A 20,095-nucleotide genomic window follows, 5' to 3' on the forward strand; every position below is an offset into this window, starting at 1 on the left:
CTTTTATCCTGGTTTTATCTTCTCTTCAGTATCTCATTGAAAATGAAGACTTTCCTATTAATCATGGTGAGGCCTGGGAGTGTTTGTGAGATTGAGAATAAGCAAGCTGTAAGGCCTCTTATCATTAAGATAAGATCCTCAGAGAAACTTGAGAATTAATTTACTAGCTTATTGTTTTTTTCTGAATGTTGATTTCCTTGACCTTCAAACACATATTTATCAGCCTGACTCAAACAATGAAGCTATTAAAACTTAGGAGGAACATCGTAAAACTCTCTTTGTATCGACATTTCACCAACACACTTATCTTGGCAGTGGCAGGTAAGTCTTCCTGATGTTTAAACGGGATCCTTTTAGAGTAGAGATTCTTAACCCGAGAGGTCATAGGTGGGCTCTTTAAAATTACATAGAAGAGTTTTGTGCATTTTACTTAGGAAAGGGGTCTTTAGCTTTTGTTATTCTCCAAGGGGTCTGTGGTTCAGAAGAGATTGAGAATCACTTAGTTTAAGTATAATAGATGAAGAATAATGGCATTTACTTTCTTATATAGTTCTTAGTATATCTCTGTCCTGTATTCATTCTTTTTTCTTGAGGCAAGTTAGTTTCAGTGCCATATAGCATTCATATTTATTTTAGAAGACATTAATTAATACTTCCTTGTTATAGAATTTTAGGTCAGGATATGCTGCCTTTATATTCCTTCCACGTCTGTTACTAAGCATGCGTAAAATATAGGCATTAGGTAGACCATAGCCAAAGTAGGCTTATTTTTTGCCTTTTGGCTCTTGTAACCAGTATAGTGAGGTCTGGCCTATGACTGGAACCAACAGTTGTGTTTGTTTTACAGTCATTTTATCAACCCTTTCCCCCCATTTGACTGGCTAACAAAAAAATTAACATTTACAATATTAAGGATAAAGGAAGGGGAAAAAATTATTGATATTGCTGGGAAAAGCCATATTTTCACTACTGTCTTTTCCAGTTCTCAGGGTTACTGAAGTAGTTAGATACTAAACAATACTACTCTTTAAGTACAGAAATTTTTGACAAGAGTACATATCGTGGGCCTTATATCGAGTAGTTAAGTAGTTTTGTATTGAATAAGTATGTTAAAATAACAAAGTGTGGTGATCATGTTTGGGGGTTCAGGATGTGTGAGATTCCACTTAACCAGAATTGAAGGATGTAATGGGGGATATAAACCAGCATTCACACTGACCAGGTTTGTTTTTTCTATTTTTTTAGCATCTATTGTGTTTATCATCTGGACAACCATGAAGTTCAGGATAGTGACTTGTCAGTCGGTGAGTTAACAAACAACATACATTTAGGAACAGTGTACCGTTTGTTGTACACAGACAGTTATGTTGATGACAGTGGTAAGGTTTGCATTTTATAAAAAATTAGGGTTAGGTCTTCATTCTGGGAGTTAGAATGTTTCTCTCCTCCTGAGTATTTTATATATACCATATATGATATATACCAGTAGTTCAAGAGAATTTTATAAATGATAACCAGAGACTCTCATAACCCAATCTTGCCTTAACTGAAGATTCTCAAACAAGAAATCCAGAGTCTTAAGCATTAAGTTTGTGTGAATAATGCTGATCTGAGTAAAAACCATGTCCTTAAGATCTGGGCACAAAGAATATGGCCAGTAACATTTCTTTGGAGGGAGCTAAAGCTCTATTTTGGTAAAATTAAATAAATAGAAGTGAAAATTATTAAAAAATAACAATCTGATATTATTTTCTCTTACCTTGTTTAAAAACCCTTCCCTAAAGATTCTCAGCTATAATGAAGCATTGACAGGTACTCTGTCTGCTTAGTGCCTTTTTCTTTAGTAAACACTACAAGGAAAGAAATTAGGTTCATTTACTTTGTATCCTAAGCACGTGGCACAGTGCTTATTAGCACATAACCGGCCCTTTTAGTAAATATAAGCTGAATGAATAAATAAGTGGTTCTTGTTCTTTGCAAAGGACTTTGCGAACAGCTGGTTAAGATGATATATTAATATATAAGTTTTTTCTCCCCTTTTGGTAGGATTGGCGGGAGCTGTGGGTGGATGATGCCATTTGGCGGTTGCTATTCTCCATGATCCTCTTTGTCATCATGGTTCTCTGGCGACCATCAGCGAATAACCAAAGGTTTGGGGACACTTCTTATTCAAGCTGATAACCACTAAATGAATGTGTTATCAATTAGGCATGGTTCAGTGAGTGACACTGTTAGGGCTGTGTCGTATAATGGAAATGATACTTTGTGGGTCCATATTTAGGAAATTGGGCTCATGTCTTAGCTCTCCTGTTAATTTGAGCTGTGATTTTTGACATGCTGCCTCTCTTCATCTCTCTGAGCCTTTAGTTTTCTCTTCATATAATGAGGGAGGAAATTGATACCTATTGATAGGAGGTCCTTGTCAGTTCTGACATCTTCTTTTAATATTTGTATGGGTAAATAAAAGGGAAGTAGATTGTGACAGTTTTAATGGGAGTATCACCTATCTACTTTCCAGGAGAAAACAATTTCTATAGTTTGTTAGCTCAGCTTACTGTAACAACAGAAAGGGTAAAATGAGAACTTAAGTGACTGTGGAATAAAAATTGATATGTGAATTTGCTTTATTTAACTGTAGGCTAATCTCAATTATTTAGGAATTAGCTGTCTTTATTTTGTTATTAGCTATACCTTTGTTTTCCTTGTTTTTCTCCTCTCTTCTTGTGCTTTAGACAGTTATGAGTTTATATCATACAACTGTACCACCAAAGAGGGAAAAGGTTGAGATGGTATAACCAAGGGTCTGGTGACCCTGCTTTACATTAATTTTTTTTTTAATAGATAGACGTCTCATAGATTTATTTCTCTGTCATGTTATGTATTGATATATGTATATATACTCTTTTTATTGTCAGTATAGAAATTTATTTGAATTCAAAGTAACATGGTTATATTTGGATAATGAGGTCCTGGTGCCTGGATATCATCAGCCTCTAGCCTCTGGTTGTGCTGGAAGGCGAAGCATGTTCACATTCAGAGCCTTCCAGATGCCACACGTTCTGCAGGATGCAGGCCTCCACAGTATTGCATGTAGAATATACTCGCCTTTGACAGCCAGGCTGATGATTGATAGGTATCAAAACTTATCCTTCTGAGCCTCAGTGAGTAGGGGAAGATTCTGAGCGTCAGCTCAGTGCTCAGCATATGTCCCGCAAGGAAACGCCATCAGCAGCTGCAATGTGGAAGCAGAGTTCTCCTTAACCAGCTCTCTAATGTTAGGCATACCCAGCAATTCCCCAAATATATAGACATCAGCACCTGGTGGATGAGGGTGGCTGGTGCTGCCCCCTTGACTGACTTGGCCAGGAGCAGAAATTGCTCTTCGTTCTCCCTTGGCACGTTTATCTCAGCATTCGTGGCTGCACTGAGCTGAAGGGACCTGGGCTCAGGAAGTGTTAAGCTTCCATGTGGCTCTGCCGCCTTTCTTAATGAGGCTGCGCAGAGACCAGGGCCTCCTGCTGACTGCCTCCTCGTACTCTGGGTCAGACCCTGCAGGCCACCGCCTTGGAAGCTTTGTCTTCCAGTGTGCTACGCAGGCCACTGCTCTATCATTTCTGGCAGCTTCTCAGTCTTTGCTGCCACCTCCCTTTACAAATTGATCTGTTGATCTGCTCATTTGCTGGCTATATCTATACTCAAGAATTTTCCCTTCAGTCTTTTAAAAAAAATGTTTGCTTTACCTCTCTGCCTTTCTCCTTTTTTAAAAGTACATTGTGCACAGTCCCTGTAACTGCAGTGTTAATAGCCTAATGTGATGTATTCTTCCACATTATATTCCTTGTTCACATGTGGAATCTTCTTTTACTCACTCAAAGTGCACTATGGAGTGCACAAGACAACTGGTTTAAATTAAACCATCTATTTTCATGGATGGCATTATCTATATTACATGGTACAGATGTACTACAATTAATTAACTTGTTTCATATTGATAGAATACAGTACATACAATACATTTGGCCTATTTCCACTTTGGGTGTTTCAGGGTTCCCAAGGCCACATATGTTTAAAAGGACTCATGAGACTCAGTATACAGTTGTACTTTTTTAAAAAAAATTGATTAATTGTTCTTTATTTTTGGCTGCACTGGGTCTTCACTGCTGCACAAGGGCTTTCTGTAGTCATGCGTGGACTTCTTCTCGTTGCGGTGGCTTCTTTTGTGAAGAGCACAGGTTCTAGAGTGCGCAGGCCCAGCAGTTGCGTCTTGTGGGCTCTAGAGTGTGAGTTCAGTAGTTGTGGAGCACAGGCTTAGTTGCCTTGCAGCATGTGGAATCCTCCCAGAACAGTGTTCGGAACCCATGTTCCCTGCATTTGCAGGGGTGTTCTTAACAACTGGACCACCAGGGAAATCCCAGAGCAAAGTTTATTACAGCAAAATGGTGAGATCAGCAAGAGAAAAAGACACAGGTAGAGTATAGAAGAATCCTTGTTTGCTGATGTTCTTCTCCTCCTCTAAGGAAGTATTTATACATCGTGCGTGCTTCTTTTCCCAACACAAAAAATACAGTAATGTTTCTGCCCATGGAATACCATTAGAGACTCAGCACTCAGGTTATTATTGGGGCCTGGCCACGTAAGCACCTTGTACCTTCCTGCCTGCCAAGTTTCTTCAGTCATACCTGACTTTGTGCAACCTGTCAGGCTCCTCTGTCCATGAGATTCTCCAGGCAAGAATACTGGAGTGGGTTGTTATGCTTTCCTCCAGGGGCTCTTCCCAACCCATGGGTCGAACCTGTGTCTCTTACGTCTCCTGCCTTGACAGGTGGGTTCTTTACCACTAGTGCCACCTGGGAAGCCCCACTTTGTACCTAATATGTACCAAAATTCCGAAAGCCCAGAAGCAAAGCACATTTTATTATAGACTGCATTGTACAGACAGCCTAGGTACAGTGTCCACCCTTAACCTGCGAGGCAACAGTTCAAGTACCAACTTACTGAACATCAGCCATGGAGCATCATTATAAGTAGATCCTTCTAAAGACCTGCTGTGGATGCAAACTGTTATATATAGAATGGATAAGCAAGGTCCTACTGTATAGCACAGGGTACTGTATTCTATATTCTATAGTAAACTATAGTGGAAAAGGATATAAAAAAACGTATACATATGTATAACTGTATCACTTTTCTTTACAGAAGAAATTAACACAACATTGTAATCTATACTTGATAAAAGAAAAATAAAAATTATGGATACTTTTAAAAAAACCCAGCTTCAATCTAAATAATGGCCTGTAAATAAACAGTAAATATTACTGTATTACTGTAATAGTAAATATTACTGTAAATAAATACCTTGTATGTACAGGAACATTAAAAATAGGAATAAGCTATAAGAATGTTATAAATACCCTTGTACATTTTACCAACCCAAACTTGGGCTTGCTTGCCTGTGCACAATAAGGCCCATCTGCTGACCCTGGGTTGTGGTGAAGCAAAGTACAGTGTTTATTGCAGAACACAAGCAACGAGTCTGGGCAGCCAGGCTTAAAAGACCCAAACTCCCCTGTGGTTTTCAGAGAAAGGTTTTGTTTTTTGTTGTTGTTTGTTGTGTTTTTTTAGCTCGCCAGGCTCCTCTGTCTATTTTCTAGCTAAGAATACTGCAGTGGGTTGCCATTTCCTACTCCAGAGCAGAGAGAGGTTTTTAAAGATAGGGAGTAGGGGTATGGGTGCATGATCAGCTCATGGACATTTTTCTGATTGGTTAGAGGCGAGGTAATTGGGAGTTGGTACCCATCAACCTTCTGGTTCCAACCAGTCTGGGATCTATACTTTTGGCAGCACATAGTTCCACCTGGTGGGGATTTCAGTATCTGAAAAACAGCTCAAAGGATATGGCTTAGACTATTATATGTAGCCCGTAAGGAGAAACTTAAGCGTCTTTGACTTTGTTAAATGGCTGAAATATTATTGTTTTGTCTTGCTTGACTGTTTTCCTTTGCTTCCGCATTTTCTCATTTCTCTGATTGAATTTTTTCTTTGGAATTCGGGGAAGGCCTAGGAAGCGAAAGTTTTTCTACAAACAAAAGGCCAGCAGAGGATTTGGAGCCAGGGAGGAGGGGGCCAGTGGGGGGAGGAATTATCCCAGGAAGATGGTAGAGGGTCCTGCTCAGTTACATACATGTATTTTTATATCCTCCAATACTCCTCTGCCCCATTTTTTCTCTCAGTGCATTTATTATCTTCTAAAATGTATATACTTTATTTATGTGAACTACCTTCTCTTTCCATACCCCACCCCTCAAACCAGAAGTACATTCCACAAAGACCAAGAAAAGTTCCTGGCTACATGGAGTTAGCCAAGCTGCAAAATCTGAGGGAATGGTCCCTATAAGACTGTCTTCACTTTTGACAGTTGTAAGTTCAGGGGTTTGCAGAACCAGTTCAGATTTGATAATTCACTAAAAGGACTCAGAGCTCACTGAAAGCTGTTGCGTTCATGGCTATAGTTTATTACAGAAAAGGGGTAAACATTAAAATCAGCTTGGAGGAGAGACTTATGATACAGAGTCCAGGAGGGGTCCAAATGCATCTCTCCCAATTGTCTGCTCCCCATGGAGTCACAGAGGGTGTTCCTTCCTCCTGGTTGCACTGTATATGTGACAGCGACAGTACATACTGAGTATTGCCAGCTGAGGGAAACTCACCCGAGCCTGTGGGCCACTACTGGGGTTTGATTACCTGCTGCCTGAATGGCTAACCTTCAGTCTCCAAGGAGGGCCTGGAGGTCAGCCTGTGATCTTTAGTTGCTAGTTCCTCTGGAGACTGGAAGTGATATTGTGTGCCCCAGAGTATGTGCTGTGTTTAGTCACCCAGTTGTGTCCGCCTCTTTGCGACCCCATGGACTGTAGCCCGCCAAGCTCCTCTGTTTGAGCGGATTCTTCAGGCAAGAATACTGGAGTGGGTTGCCATGCCCTCTTCTAGGGGAGCATCCCAACCCAGGGATTGAACCCACGTCTTCTGCATTGCAGGTGGATTCTTGACCATCAGAGAGCTTAACACAAATCACATTGTTAGACTGTCCTGTGGCCAGAGCCAGAGTGGGTAACCAGTGACACTCGTATCAGGCAGGACATGCCAGGGACATAGAGATCACCTCCCATCAGTTAGGGGCAAAGGCTAGATCTCTCTGTGTATACAAGGTGAGCTTTTAAGAACATACTGGCACACAGCATATACTCGGTACTAGTGAGTGCCTTGGGATTGCTGGGATTGTGAATTTTTGTTAGTTACCCTTGAACAGGTTTTAGGTGTTCCCTATTATTCCTAGCTTATAGGAATGTAAGGGAGACTTTAAAACAAGAAAATAAAAATAATAAGCAACAGTAAAATGAAAAGTGCAGAATGAGTGCACAGCTAAGCATTCTGAGAATTACCTATCCAGTAGCAGCTTTGCTGAATCTCTTGCAAGTTGCGAAGGAAGATAAATTACTTGGAACACAACACGATCAGACTTTCCAAATCATAACTACCAGTTTGAAGGCTGAAATTTTGAATTACATGCTTACCCTTGTGTGGTACCTATGCTTATAAATGAACATTTAATTGATTGCTTACCGTGAAGTATTGTTCTAAGCCCTTTATTTGAAATAACTTATCTGCTTTATGACAGTAATGTTCTATTATTATCCCCATCTACAGATGAGGAACCTGGGGCACAGAGAAGAATAGGGAACTTGTCTAAGGTCACAAGTAGCCTGTGGCTGAGCCTGCAGTCATGAATATGATACCATCCTGCTTCTCTCTTGTTCAGAGCAGCAGTTGAGAGCTTTCTGAAGGGAGGGAACTGTTGTGTTATTCATGAAACTGACATTATGAATGACTGTGATTGAGGTTTCCATAATTAGTCCTGTAAAATCCAGATAATGGAATAGTGTTTTTCCTTTTCTGATTTTTCCCTTCTGTTCTACCTTTGTTCTGTCAGGTTTGCCTTTTCACCATTGTCTGAGGAAGAGGAGGAGGATGAACAAAAGGAACCTATGCTGAAAGAAAGCTTTGGTAGTGATAAAATTCACCTTTTATTTGTGCTTTTAATATTCTTTTCTGGTTTTTAGAAATAGAGTAAATGAAGTATAACATTGTGAGTATCAAAATCAAGAGACTTTGATATAAGTACGTTTACTCTTTTACAACATGTTATTCTTCAGTTGGGTATGTGGTAAAGTTAGAGGAAAGCAAAAGTAAGGGTATCAGTCTTTAGATGAAACTTCATCTAAAGATGTTCAGTGATTTAATGGCACATTAAATGTCCAGTGCTATAGATGAGCTGAAAATTTTACTTTGAACTTTCCAGCACAAATGTAAAGATGAAGAAACTTACCTGTAGTATAATTTAGTGTCAGTAAGCTTAAAATGAAGGTCTTGATATATTTTTGCTGTCAGTGTGGTCACTGACATAGTTAACCATATTTATTTTTTTTTCTTCTACAGAAGGGATGAAAATGAGAAGTACCAAACAAGAACCAAATGGAAATAGTAAAGTAAATAAAGCAGTAAGTATGATATCTTTTCTTTTTGCCCTCTCCTCTAACTCTTGGTGGAGCTTAGCAGTTATGTACAGGTCTTAGTGATTTTTTTTTAACCTATTGTATAATTAACATTTTTAAAAACAGAGATAGCAAGAGATTCTGCTATGTCCTAAAAAAGTTCCAGACCATACTGATGTTTTTGTGTAATGGTTTTCATCAGTGTAATCATAGCCTCATTAATAACCTAAGGTGGTCTTTTTTTGTAGTAAAGATCAAGATTTTTTCAGAACTATAATGAGATATTACCTCATTCTGGTCAGAATGGCCACCATAAAAAAGTCTGCAAATAACAAATGCTGGAAAGGGTGTGGAGAAAAGTGAACCCTCCTGCATTGTTGTTGAGAATGTAAATTGGTACAGCCACTATGGAGAACAGTATGGAGGCTCCTGAAAGGGTTACCATATGACCCAGGGATCTCACCCTTGGGCATGTTTCCAGACAAAACATAATTCAAAAAGATACAGGCACTCCCCCTCCCATGTGCATAGCAGCACTATTCACAATAGCCAAGACATGGAAACAACCTAAATACTCATCAACGGATGAATGACTAAAGATGATGTAGTACATACACGCAATCGAATACTACTCAGCCATAAAAAAGAATGAAATAACGGCCTTTGTAGCAACATGGATGAATAGATTACCATACTAAGTAAGTCAGAAAGGGAAGGACAGATACCGTATTATGTCACTTAAATGTGGAATCTAAAATATGATACAAGCAAACCTATCTATGAAACAGAAAAAGACTCATAGAGAACAGACTTATGGTTGGAAGTGGGGAGGGGTGGGGGAGGGAAGGATTGGGAGTTTGGGATTAGCAAATGCAAGCTGTTATATATAGGATGGATAAACAGCAAGGACCTACTATATAGCACAGGGAAGTCTACTGACTAGTCTTCAATGGCCTATAAGGGAAAAGAATCTAAAAGCAAGTGGATATATGTATCACTGCTTCACTTTGCTGTACATCTGAAACTAACACAACATTGAAATTCAACTATACTCCATTATAACATTTTTTAAAATCCTCTGATAAACCATAATGGAGAGAATGTAACTGAACATTTTGCCATATAGCAGAAATTAACACAGCATTGTAAATCAACTATACTTTGATTTTTTTTAAAGAAAAAAGATCAAGATTTCTTCAATCAGCTTTTTTTTTTCTTCAGAACTGTGCATTCACTCAACATTTAAAAGGACTTTACAATTTATTTGATTTTTAAGGCTCAAAGCTTACATGAAGTAAGAACTCTAGGTATTACACTATTGAAAAGAAAGCATTTAGGGATATAAGATACCATTTTATATTTCGTATATATAGTTTACTTTTTCAAATTAAATTATTTGACTTCTATGTTTTCAGTCCTGTTATGTGAATATACTAATTCAGAGTGACAGAAGATTAAATTGAGACCTCTTTAGATCCTTACTTGAGATGTATATTTTGGTGCATTTTAGTAACATCTGGCATTTATGTGTTCTCAGCAGGAAGATGATTTAAAGTGGGTAGAAGAAAATGTTCCTTCTTCTGTGACAGATGTGTAAGTTTTTGAATCATTACCACAAGAATACTTTCTCAAAGTAGTATTTTATTATTTTAAATGAATTGAGCTGAAGAACATAGTAATGAGAATGCTTGTAGTTAACTCTGAAAGTAAAAGATTAAATTATTGGAAATAATTTAAAGTATTAAAAACATTAAAAGATGTTAGAAACTAAAAACTAGGAATGATGTATTAATACAAATGAAAGTAATCCAGATTGTTCATTCAGATGACATTTCTGCTCAGAAAGATTTAGCTATAGGTCTTCCTAAAATCAGTGGGGTAATCCTTTTGGAATTTTTGAGTTCCTTTCGATGTCTATAATGTTAATTAAACATTGGTCCTATTAAAGTCCATACAATTTTAGTAACTGATTCTTGTGGGGTTTTTTGTCTTTTCCTGAAATGTCATTAAATTGTACTCATTATTCCACTATTCTTTATGAACCATTTATGGCTTTATTTTACATTTATCAGTTTGTTTTTCTCTCTGTAGAGCACTTCCAGCCCTTCTGGATTCAGATGAGGTTAGTAATCAAATAATATACACATAAACTTTGTGTCTGGTGGCTTAATAGGCAGTCATCAGTCTTTTGTTCAAGAACACTGATTTATTTGACTCAGTAATGGCCTGGTTTTGTTACCTACTATCAGTACTCTGTGTCACTATTTACAGATAATGAGGATAATTAGTATACTTCTGATGTTTATGTTGTTGCAGTCCATGGGGTCACAAAGAGTTAGACACAACTTCAAGACTGAACAACAACAAAATGTTTATGTTGATTTTTAGTCTTCTAATATGGTTCCATACACTTCGTCTAGAAGGTTTCTCATGAAGTCTTATATAAGACTTGCAGTCTGAGTTCATGGAAACCTCTTCTAGACATGTTCTGAATGTTTAGGTTATCTTGATTTCAGAAAGCCTTTTAAAAGCCTTTGCCCATTGTGACTTACTGTATTGGATTGACTGTTAAAAAATGGTTTCTTCACTTCCCACTGACCTGCTGTGTGGTGCAGCACAGTGTCAGACGCCTTAGCTGTTCTATGCATTCAATTAACTGAGAACTCTACCATTCAGACAAGCCTGCTTACAGAACACTTGGCTTTTTGTGGTGTATTCTCAGTTCTTTCTCTTGGGCGCCACCTTCTGCTTATAATGGGTTGGCCTTCAGGACTTCCCTTTTGGCTTCAACTTTCTGGATGTCCATATTTCAACCAGAGAGGGCTGAGGATGTGAAACCCAGCTGTGCTGTTCAGGGAATATGTGTTTATTGTAGTACTTTTGGTGGCAGACTTCATGGTTTTATATTTTCCTGTATAAAAAAATGGTTCAAGAACTTAAATGAATTACAAGAGAAACAGGTAAAGGACTAGAGTTGAAGAATCTGACTCTTCAACAACATCAGACTCTTCAGCAACATTGGAAGCTAGAAGATAATAGAACAATGTTATTTGAATTCTGAGAAAAATTATTTTCAAACTAGAATTCTATACTCAATTATCAATTGGGGATAAAATAAAGATGTTTTCAGTCATGCAAAAAATAAAATAATTGACATCCTATGTGTGCTTTCCCAGGAAATGTATTCTAAAATAAAATCAGAAAGTATTCTAAAGTAAAATTACTATGTAGATGTTTATTCATAAAATATATGAATATCAGGGAGCTATAAAGAGAAAGACTTTGGATCCAGGAAATCAAGGATCTAACACAGAGGCAGGGATAAATTCCTAGGATGATGATGTAAGAAATTCTCAGTGACAGCTGAGCAACAGGTTTGGAGAGCAGTTAGTCCAGAATGGAACAGGAGAACAGAGAGCTTCAGGGAGGGGTATTTCTAAGAAAAAAATGTGAAAAGGATAGATTTTCTGATGTAATTGATAATATTACAAAGGGATTTATAGTTCTGTCAGAGTTTGGGAAAAATGAAGACTATTCTAAAGTAAAATTCCTGTGTAGTTACTGTGAAATTTAATAGTATTACATTAATCTTTTCAATTGAAACAGCATATTATAAATACTGTTTTATAATCAAATGTAATTCTTTACATGATTTTAAAAAATTATAATGGAAAACACATAAAATCTACCATTCTAACCTTTCTCAAGTGCAAAGTGTTAATTTATATATGCATTGTTGTGCAACAGATGTCTAGAACTTCTTCATCAAATGTAATTTTAATCAGGATATACTGTAGTTTGTCTATACAGTCTTATATTTTTGGACACAATTCTTTCTAGTATTGTTACAATAGCAGAGATGGTAGAAGCTAAATCTTTGCCCATATCCTTGACTCTTTCGTTAAGTTAAATTCCTGAATCACAGGAGGTACACATTTTTATTAAAGCTTAAGTGACTCTAAAATACACAGTTCCTTTTGATTTGTGGCTTGTTGTCCAGAAGCCTAGAGATTTTGCTTCAGTTAATCTTTGGACTTGGACATCTGTATGTTTCAAAATCTTCATAGATGATTAGGAAGCATTGCTCTAAATAGCTAATGAACATAAGCAAGTACTTAAGAAAACCTGGGATCATTTTTGTAAAAGATATTTGGAATGTAGACCATTTAAAATTAATATACTTAAAATAACTTTTTCCTCCCTAGGAACGAATGATCACGCACTTCGAAAGATCCAAAATGGAGTAAAGAATGGGAAGATTTGCAACTGAGGATCGCTAGGACCTGGAAAGAGATCAGCTTCTGTGTTAGTCACTGCACTGCTCCATGGGATTAAAGGAGGCAATGAGATCTTGATCTGTTCCTTGATCTTTTTGCACTGGAGCTGGTGAGAGGTGTTGGAACAAGGAGAATATTCTCTTGAAAACAAGTTCATAGGATGAAAAGAATCTACAAGTTTTTCATTTGCAGCATTGATGCCCCTTTCCCTCCCACACCCTGACATGGATGTTTATGCAACTTGTGTATGTTGTTCCTAAACCTTCTATAATGTTTAAATTGTTTAATCTGTCAAACTAAAAAATTTAACATCCTCTGAAGAACTGTGACATCAACGCCATAATATGTAATATCCAGGAGCAACTGCCTGTAATTTTTATTTATTTAGGGAATTACATAGGTGATGGGTGAAATTGTTAATTATCTTTGCATTTCCTGGGAAGCCAAGGTTAAATCTTGCAGAGGTAGTTTAGAGGGGGAAAAAAAAAAAGTCCTGCGTTAAGGAGCCACAGTTCTATCAGTGATTAAAAGAGCAACAACAGACAACAAAGGGAGAGAGAGAGAGACTGTTACAGTGTGATTTAGATCATTTGAAGAAGCAAAATCAAGTGCAATTTTGTTTACAAATGGTGTATATTAAAGATTTTTCTATTTCAGATGTACTTTAGAGAGAAATATTAGCTTAACTCTTTTGACATCTGCTATTGTGACACATCCCATTGCTGGCAATGTGGTGCACACTCCAGAACTTTTAACTACTGTTTTGTAAGCCTTCAGGGGCAGCGTTGTGGAGTCCTGGGCAGTGCTCTGTTTGCCTTCATGCCTTTCCCTGGGTGTTGCACTAGACGCAGAAAGGCACTCCATCATAAGTGCATGTGAGCGAGCACCCTGCTAAAGGGGTCATAATGCTTCAGAAGCAGGAGCTAATATAAAGGAACAGGTCCTTCTTTTCTTAAACGGTTTTTTCTGCATGAAATAATGTGGAGGCCCTGGACTGCTGCTCATTTTTTAGGATTGTACTTGTATCTGGTGTTGGCTTAGGGATGGTTTATAAGAAACATCACAAGGTGATGGGATTCATTTGAAGCACTATTATTTGTTCGAATGATTTTGTCCAATTTTGCCTTCCCAAGATTTTTTGTTCTACATAGAAAGTTCATGCCACTTTTTAATATTAAAAAGTTTTAACAAAATTCATGTTTTTGTCACTTTTTTCCCAAGACTTTCTCTGAAGACCCTTCTTTCTCCACACTCTCATTGAATTTTCCTTCCTTGGTTTTTTATTCTATATTGTCTTATTTTCTGTTAAAATCAGTGACCATGTGACTACAATCTTCACTAAAGTGTTTATATAACATTTCTCAAGCTGTTTGGTATGGTGATTAACAACAACAACAACAAAAATCACCTAGATAGTATCTCTTAAGAAACAATACAAACTGCCTATTCTCGGGTTAACCTATTTGCAAACAGCTAGTATTAACTTTGTGTGCTTCTGTTCTTCCACACCAAAACTCAGCAAGTGAATAGTGGTCATAATGCAGCAAGATAATTGGTCATATATTTTTGAGACTGGTTAGATATCAATTTGAAACTAGGCAAAAACCCCCGTTTTTTGTTTTTTTTTTTGAAACACCACATGGCTTGCAGGATCTTAGTTCCCCCACCAACAGTGAAAGTGCTAAGTCCTAAGCACCGGACTGCCTGGAAATTTCCAGAAACCTACTGTTACAAGCAGGGGTGTATAGCACAAATTCTATAGCCTGGTAATTCCATTTTCTCATGACGTGTTAATGTGATTGGCTGTAGTGTATCAGTTCTTAGACTAGGTTCAGAAGGAATTTATATTATCACATTGGCCTGTAACCAACTTAAGAGTCTACATTGTTTGTTTTGGTCTTGAACTGGAACTACAAGGAGCAGGCCTTCTAGCAGAACAGCTGGTAATTCTACATTTTCAAGGTGTTCAGTTCCTATGGGGAAAATTAGCCCCAAGATTTCTTTAGCAATTTTTGTGTTTCTTACTACTTGAAAATACTTCATTTGATTATCAGAAACAGTATTTGATAAAGATGGGATAGTATTCCTCATTTACAGATGAAGAAACAAAGTGACCAGGGCTGTAGGGTTTTTGTTTTTTAATATGGTTATATCACAGACTCACTCCTTTTTTTTTTACACTTTGCTTTAAACCAAATGCTTCACTTCACAGCATACTAGCTGTTTTCTTGGGGGTAAACGGCCAGATACAGATCATTCTTGCATTCATTCTCAAACTTTTAAGTTCATGGACTCACCTTGGGGACTTAATAAAACACAGTTGGATCACCACCCACCCCTCCCGCCTTCAGTGTTTGAGTCAGTAGGGCTGGATGAGGTCTGGGACTGCCTTTCTAACAAGTTCCCAGGTGATGCTGACCTAGGGACCATACTTTGAGAACCACTGGCCTCGATAAGCCCCTAAAATAAAATATAAGGGAAAGTTACTGCGAATTAGTTGGGTTTATAATGGTAATACTAAAAGTACCATTGATTGAGTGCTTAGAATGTCAGCTGTTGCTAAGAGCTCACAAGGTTAGGTACACAACACTACCGTCACTTTCCAGATACAGAACTAAGGCTTCTAGAGATTGTTTCTTAAACGCCACAGCTCCTGAGCTCATTTCCTAAATAACAGGTCTCCATCCCAAGTCTAACTAACGCCAAAGCCTGAATTCTTCATCATGCTCTGATGCCCAAAACAGTTCAAAGATTAAGATCCCTTTTCCACCTTGTTAAACCCATGACCACTCGGGCTCCACGATGGTCCAGCGAAAAACGCGAACCCAGGTACCAGATCACTCCTGGAGATTGCGCTAGGAACCGGGGCGGAAGGGGCGGAACTTCAGCTGCGGAAGGGGCGGGCTTAACTCTGCAGGAAGTCCGGTGTTGTTGATAGCCCTATTGCCCAAGGGCCAGTAGCCGAGGTCCCCACTCTTCCCTGGTCCTGATTCCGGTCCCACACCCTACCCGGCACAATCCGGTTGAGGCTGTGGCGGCGACTGCGCCTGCCGCCATGCACGACGCCTTCGAGCCGGTGCCGATTCTAGAAAAGCTGCCTCTGCAGATCGACTGTCTGGCTGCCTGGGGTGAGACGAGGGGCCAGGTGGGGTCAGCGCGGGAGCGGCTGAGACCTTTCACGAGGCTAGGGAAGTGGACGGCCTCTGGCTGTGTGGACTCTGGTCGGGTGTCCTCCAAGAGGGGCCTAGGATGAGGGGAGGCAGAGCACTGTTGACAGCGAGGGCGGTGGAGCTGTTTGGGCGATCTCCGGGGATCCAGGCATTTTAGGGATGTTCATCTGCCCTTGCTCTCGGTAGGGAGTTGGGGGTGGAACTTTCCTTATTAACTACTCAGTTTTGGCTCATTTCTGTTCCCAATAAGTCTTCAGTTTGGGTAACAAAGTTCCACAGAAGTTTTCAGACTGCTAGGGGCTTGAACTCGTTCAGACTGTGTTGTTTTCCAGATGAAAGACAACACTGTTTTGCTTTTTGTTTGCTTGTTTTGCATTGAACAAGTTAGCAGCTATGTCTTTTTCCCCTTAATGGCCACTCATCACTTACTTCTAACTACTGTAGCTAACTTGTTACTCTCCACTTTTAATCTAGCCAAGTGGTTGATTGTCTCATAATCAAAATGCCCAAGTTACCTAACTCCTATAAGTAGAAGAGGGTCATTTCAGGCTGTCAGGAAACCTAACCCATAAAACGTTGCATGATCCACTTGGGATTGGCCAGTACAGAAAGCAAGATCAGGTGTCTCTGTTCTAGAATACAAATGGTTTCTGAAATAAACCTTGACTCCTGTGAACATTATGCTCCTATCCACGAGTGTTTGTGTGTCTGATAACCAAAGACCAAACAGAAGTAATTTCAGTCTTTCCTGTTAATGTCCAGGTGCTAGAAATCAAGGTGGCTCAGAACCTTAATCAGATCTTACACTGAGCTGAGTATCATGATGGGCTTGGTGGAATCTTGGTGGTAGCTGGCATTCTATTCATTGTCATGGACAGTGCCACTCAGTCAGAATTCTTCACATCCTTTTCAGTAAGGTACCTTCACTACATATCTTATTAATGTGTGCACCCCCGCCCCCACTCTCCCCTAGCTGCCATGGACCTCTTTTTTCAATTTTATTTTGTGAAATATAGTTGATTTACACTGTTGTGTTAATTTCTACTGTATAGCAAATGATTCAGTTTTACATATATTATACATTATTTTTCATCTTCTTTTCTGTTATGGTTTTCACAAGATACTGAATATAGGCCCCTGTGCTATACAGTAACAGTGTGGTTGTTTAGCTCTGGAACTTTTTAAAGTCACCACCTCCACAGCAATCTGCCCTAGGGTTAAGGAGAGAATCCTACTTCCTCCAGGTATCTCAAGAAAACTTCCACTTTTCTGTCATTAAATGCTCTCAGTAAAAATTTAAAATAAGTAGAGGAGAAAAAAAAAAAAGAAATTGAAAACATGAAAGATCTGACACTCAGCACAAAGGGGATCACTCCCCTGTTTCTTTGTCAAGTGTGTATTAAGTGCCTGCATGGGCCAGTCTCTCTGCTAGAAAGAGGAACCCAAAGATGAGTAAGAAACAGTGCCTGTGCTCCTGGGACACACAGTGGCAGACAAAGAAATGTGAACAGATTACAATACAAGATAAATGATAACAGAGACTTATGCTGCCTAATATGTGATCATGGAGGGAAGGCTAATTCACTCAGCCTCGGACATATGTTTCTGAAAAGGATGGATACAGCCGCTTGCCACACTCCACTTAGCTTGTCAGAATCCTTGACCCTGATACCCTGTGGGACTAGTAGTCCACATATTTCAGGCTCTTTCACCAACTGCAGTTTGTTACCATAAAGATTTTCTGTACCTGTGCTTTCCAGAAACAGCTTTTGAAATGGTAGGTAGCTTTTGGCCTGTCTAAACTCCAGCAAAACAGGAGAAACACCTGTTGCCTACGAGATTGATGCCCTAGGTATTGGGCTGTGAGAGGCCATTTACTGCCTTGTGCCTCAAAACTACTTTATTTTCAGGCTTTAGCCGCAGTAAATAGTGCTGTTTCTAGTTTTTACCCTTTCTGTCTACATTGTGACCTTAGGTGGAAAGTTCATCCAGGAACCTCCAGGCTTCTGGAGGGCCAGACAGTATTTGAGCTGGATGATGTCATAGAACCACCATAATCCCATCTTCTGGGACATGGAAGTGAGGAAGATACTGATGGTGATGAGGAGGAGGAGGAAGACTTCTCCTGAGTTGTAGAATCCGTACAAACTCCAGAGTTGTAGAATCCAGCTGCCTCTTCAGCATCTTCATTTGGATATCTGGTTGTGTGGCCAAAACAGTTCCTGACTTCAAAACGTGCCCGTCCCCCTGTATCCCATTATCTCTCCAAACAGAAATGGCATTTCTGTTTACCCATTTGGCTAAACCCCAAAGCCTTGGAATTATCCTTGACTTCTCTTAATCTCTTATACACCACATCCAATCCATCAGCAAATCTTATCTGTTCCACCTCCTGAGAAATTCTACAATCCAGTTGCTTCTCTCCATCTCTACTGTTCACTGCTGTTGATGAAGGCACCAGTCTTTCCCATCTGAATGACTATAATAGTCTTCTGACTCATCACCCTGGGTTTGCCATTGTGCTGTTTGCAGTCTTCTATGCACATAGAGGTAGAGAGATCCTTTGAAAACATCATCTATTTGCATCTCTCCTCTACTCAAAACCCTCCAGTAGCTTCACATCACAATTGGAATAAGTTCCAAAGTCCTTAACATGACTGGCAACACCTGTCATGATCAGGCCTCTAGTTATGTTCCTGGTTTTTCCCTGTGGTCTTATCCCTTGCTCCTCTCTGCTACTAGTTACATGGTCGTTCTTGTTCCATGAACACAAAAAGCATGTAACTATCTCAGGGCCTTTGCACTTGCTGCTTCCTCTGCCTGACAGTCTCTTGTCCTAGATATATGGCTCATTCCTCATTTTGTTTGCTGAGATATCACATAAATCAGCAAGACCTTCCCGAGCTATTGTGTATAAAAGAAAATGCCACATCCACCAATGTGCTACTCTTTTGCTCAGCCTTATCTTCTTATCATAGAAGCCTCTTACTGCTATTTTATGTTATTATTGTCTCTGTCATTCCATATTAGAGTATAAGTTCCTTCAGAGCAACAACTTCATTTTGTACATAGGTTTATTTACTGTGCCTAGAAGAGTTCCTGACTCATAATGGATACTTATTAAATATTTGTTTAATTGACTAATAGTAAGGGCTTTCATTGTTGAGTACTAATAACAACTCCATTTTCCAGAGGAAGAACCTGAAAATTTAAGTAGTTTTTCCAAGGTAAATTCAGTAAATCATATCTGATTCTAGAGCTTGGTTCTCAAACTTTAATGTATATTCAGAGCCTATAACAAAAAATGTAGGTATGTGTGTGTGTATCTGTATGTGTGTATACCAAATCATTTGTATTTGTTTTCCAAAGAAACAATGGAAAAATAAGTCAAGGTTGATTAAAATGGTTACTTACAGCAGAAGGAAGAGAACAAGGTGAAGTGGACAGGATGGACTTCTCATAGTTTTAGCTTTGGAATTAGGTAAATTTCTCATATAATGAAAAAATTTAAAAATGCAAATTTCAGGGCACCACTGCAGAATCACTGCATCAGAATCTCTGGGAGCTTGGCTCAGGACTGGGCATTTTTAATAAGTCCAAGTGATTCTGACACAGCGAATTAGGGGCTGCTGCTTTGAGAAACACTGTTCTTTGCCCTGTGACTCAAAGAAGGGAAGTGAGCACTACCCTGTTCATCTCTGTACTCCCTACCATGTTCAGCAGTGGGGGTTTATCGCATGCATTTGGACTGAGCGGCACTGTTGGATCAGAGAAGGCAATGGCACCCCACTCCAGTACTCTTGCCTGGAAAATCCCATGGATGGAGGAGCCTGGTGGGCTGCAGTCCATGGGGTCACTAAGAGTCGGACACGACTGAGCGACTTCACTTTCACTTTTCACTTTCATGCACTGGAGAAGGAAATGGCAACCCACTCTAGTGTTCTTGCCTGGAGAATCCCAGGGACAGGGGAGCCTGGTGGGCTGCCATCTATGGGGTTGCACAGAGTCGGACACAACTGAAGCGACTTAGCAGCAGCAGCAGCAGCACTATTGAATGGGGAGCTTTGCTAGGGTAATTGTGAGCTATAGGGCTCCACCTTCC

General features: G+C 39.2%; 2 protein-coding genes across 3 annotated transcripts in view; both read left to right on the top strand.

Moving 5' to 3' along the window:
- The window catches only part of TMEM87A (transmembrane protein 87A), a 38,899-nt gene extending 24,883 nt beyond the window's left edge, over nt 1-14,016 (top strand). The window contains exons 13-20 of the mRNA XM_070378167.1: nt 213-321; nt 1,246-1,304; nt 2,047-2,150; nt 7,985-8,058; nt 8,491-8,552; nt 10,084-10,139; nt 10,638-10,668; nt 12,752-14,016. Of these exons, the coding sequence (XP_070234268.1) occupies nt 213-321; nt 1,246-1,304; nt 2,047-2,150; nt 7,985-8,058; nt 8,491-8,552; nt 10,084-10,139; nt 10,638-10,668; nt 12,752-12,793 (537 nt within the window). The 3' untranslated portion in view covers nt 12,794-14,016. The remainder of the gene's footprint in view (nt 1-212; nt 322-1,245; nt 1,305-2,046; nt 2,151-7,984; nt 8,059-8,490; nt 8,553-10,083; nt 10,140-10,637; nt 10,669-12,751) is intronic.
- Nucleotides 14,017-15,749: 1,733 nt separating this feature from the next.
- The window catches only part of VPS39 (VPS39 subunit of HOPS complex), a 46,985-nt gene continuing 42,639 nt past the window's right edge, over nt 15,750-20,095 (top strand). For both annotated transcript variants that reach the window (XM_070378168.1, XM_005903978.3), the window contains exon 1: nt 15,750-15,951. In XM_070378168.1, coding sequence (XP_070234269.1) covers nt 15,879-15,951 — 73 coding nt within the window. In that variant the 5' untranslated portion in view covers nt 15,750-15,878. The remainder of the gene's footprint in view (nt 15,952-20,095) is intronic.

The sequence above is a fragment of the Bos mutus genome, chromosome 10 (genome assembly GCF_027580195.1).
Source record: "Bos mutus isolate GX-2022 chromosome 10, NWIPB_WYAK_1.1, whole genome shotgun sequence".
NCBI classification, from domain to species: Eukaryota; Metazoa; Chordata; class Mammalia; order Artiodactyla; family Bovidae; genus Bos; species Bos mutus.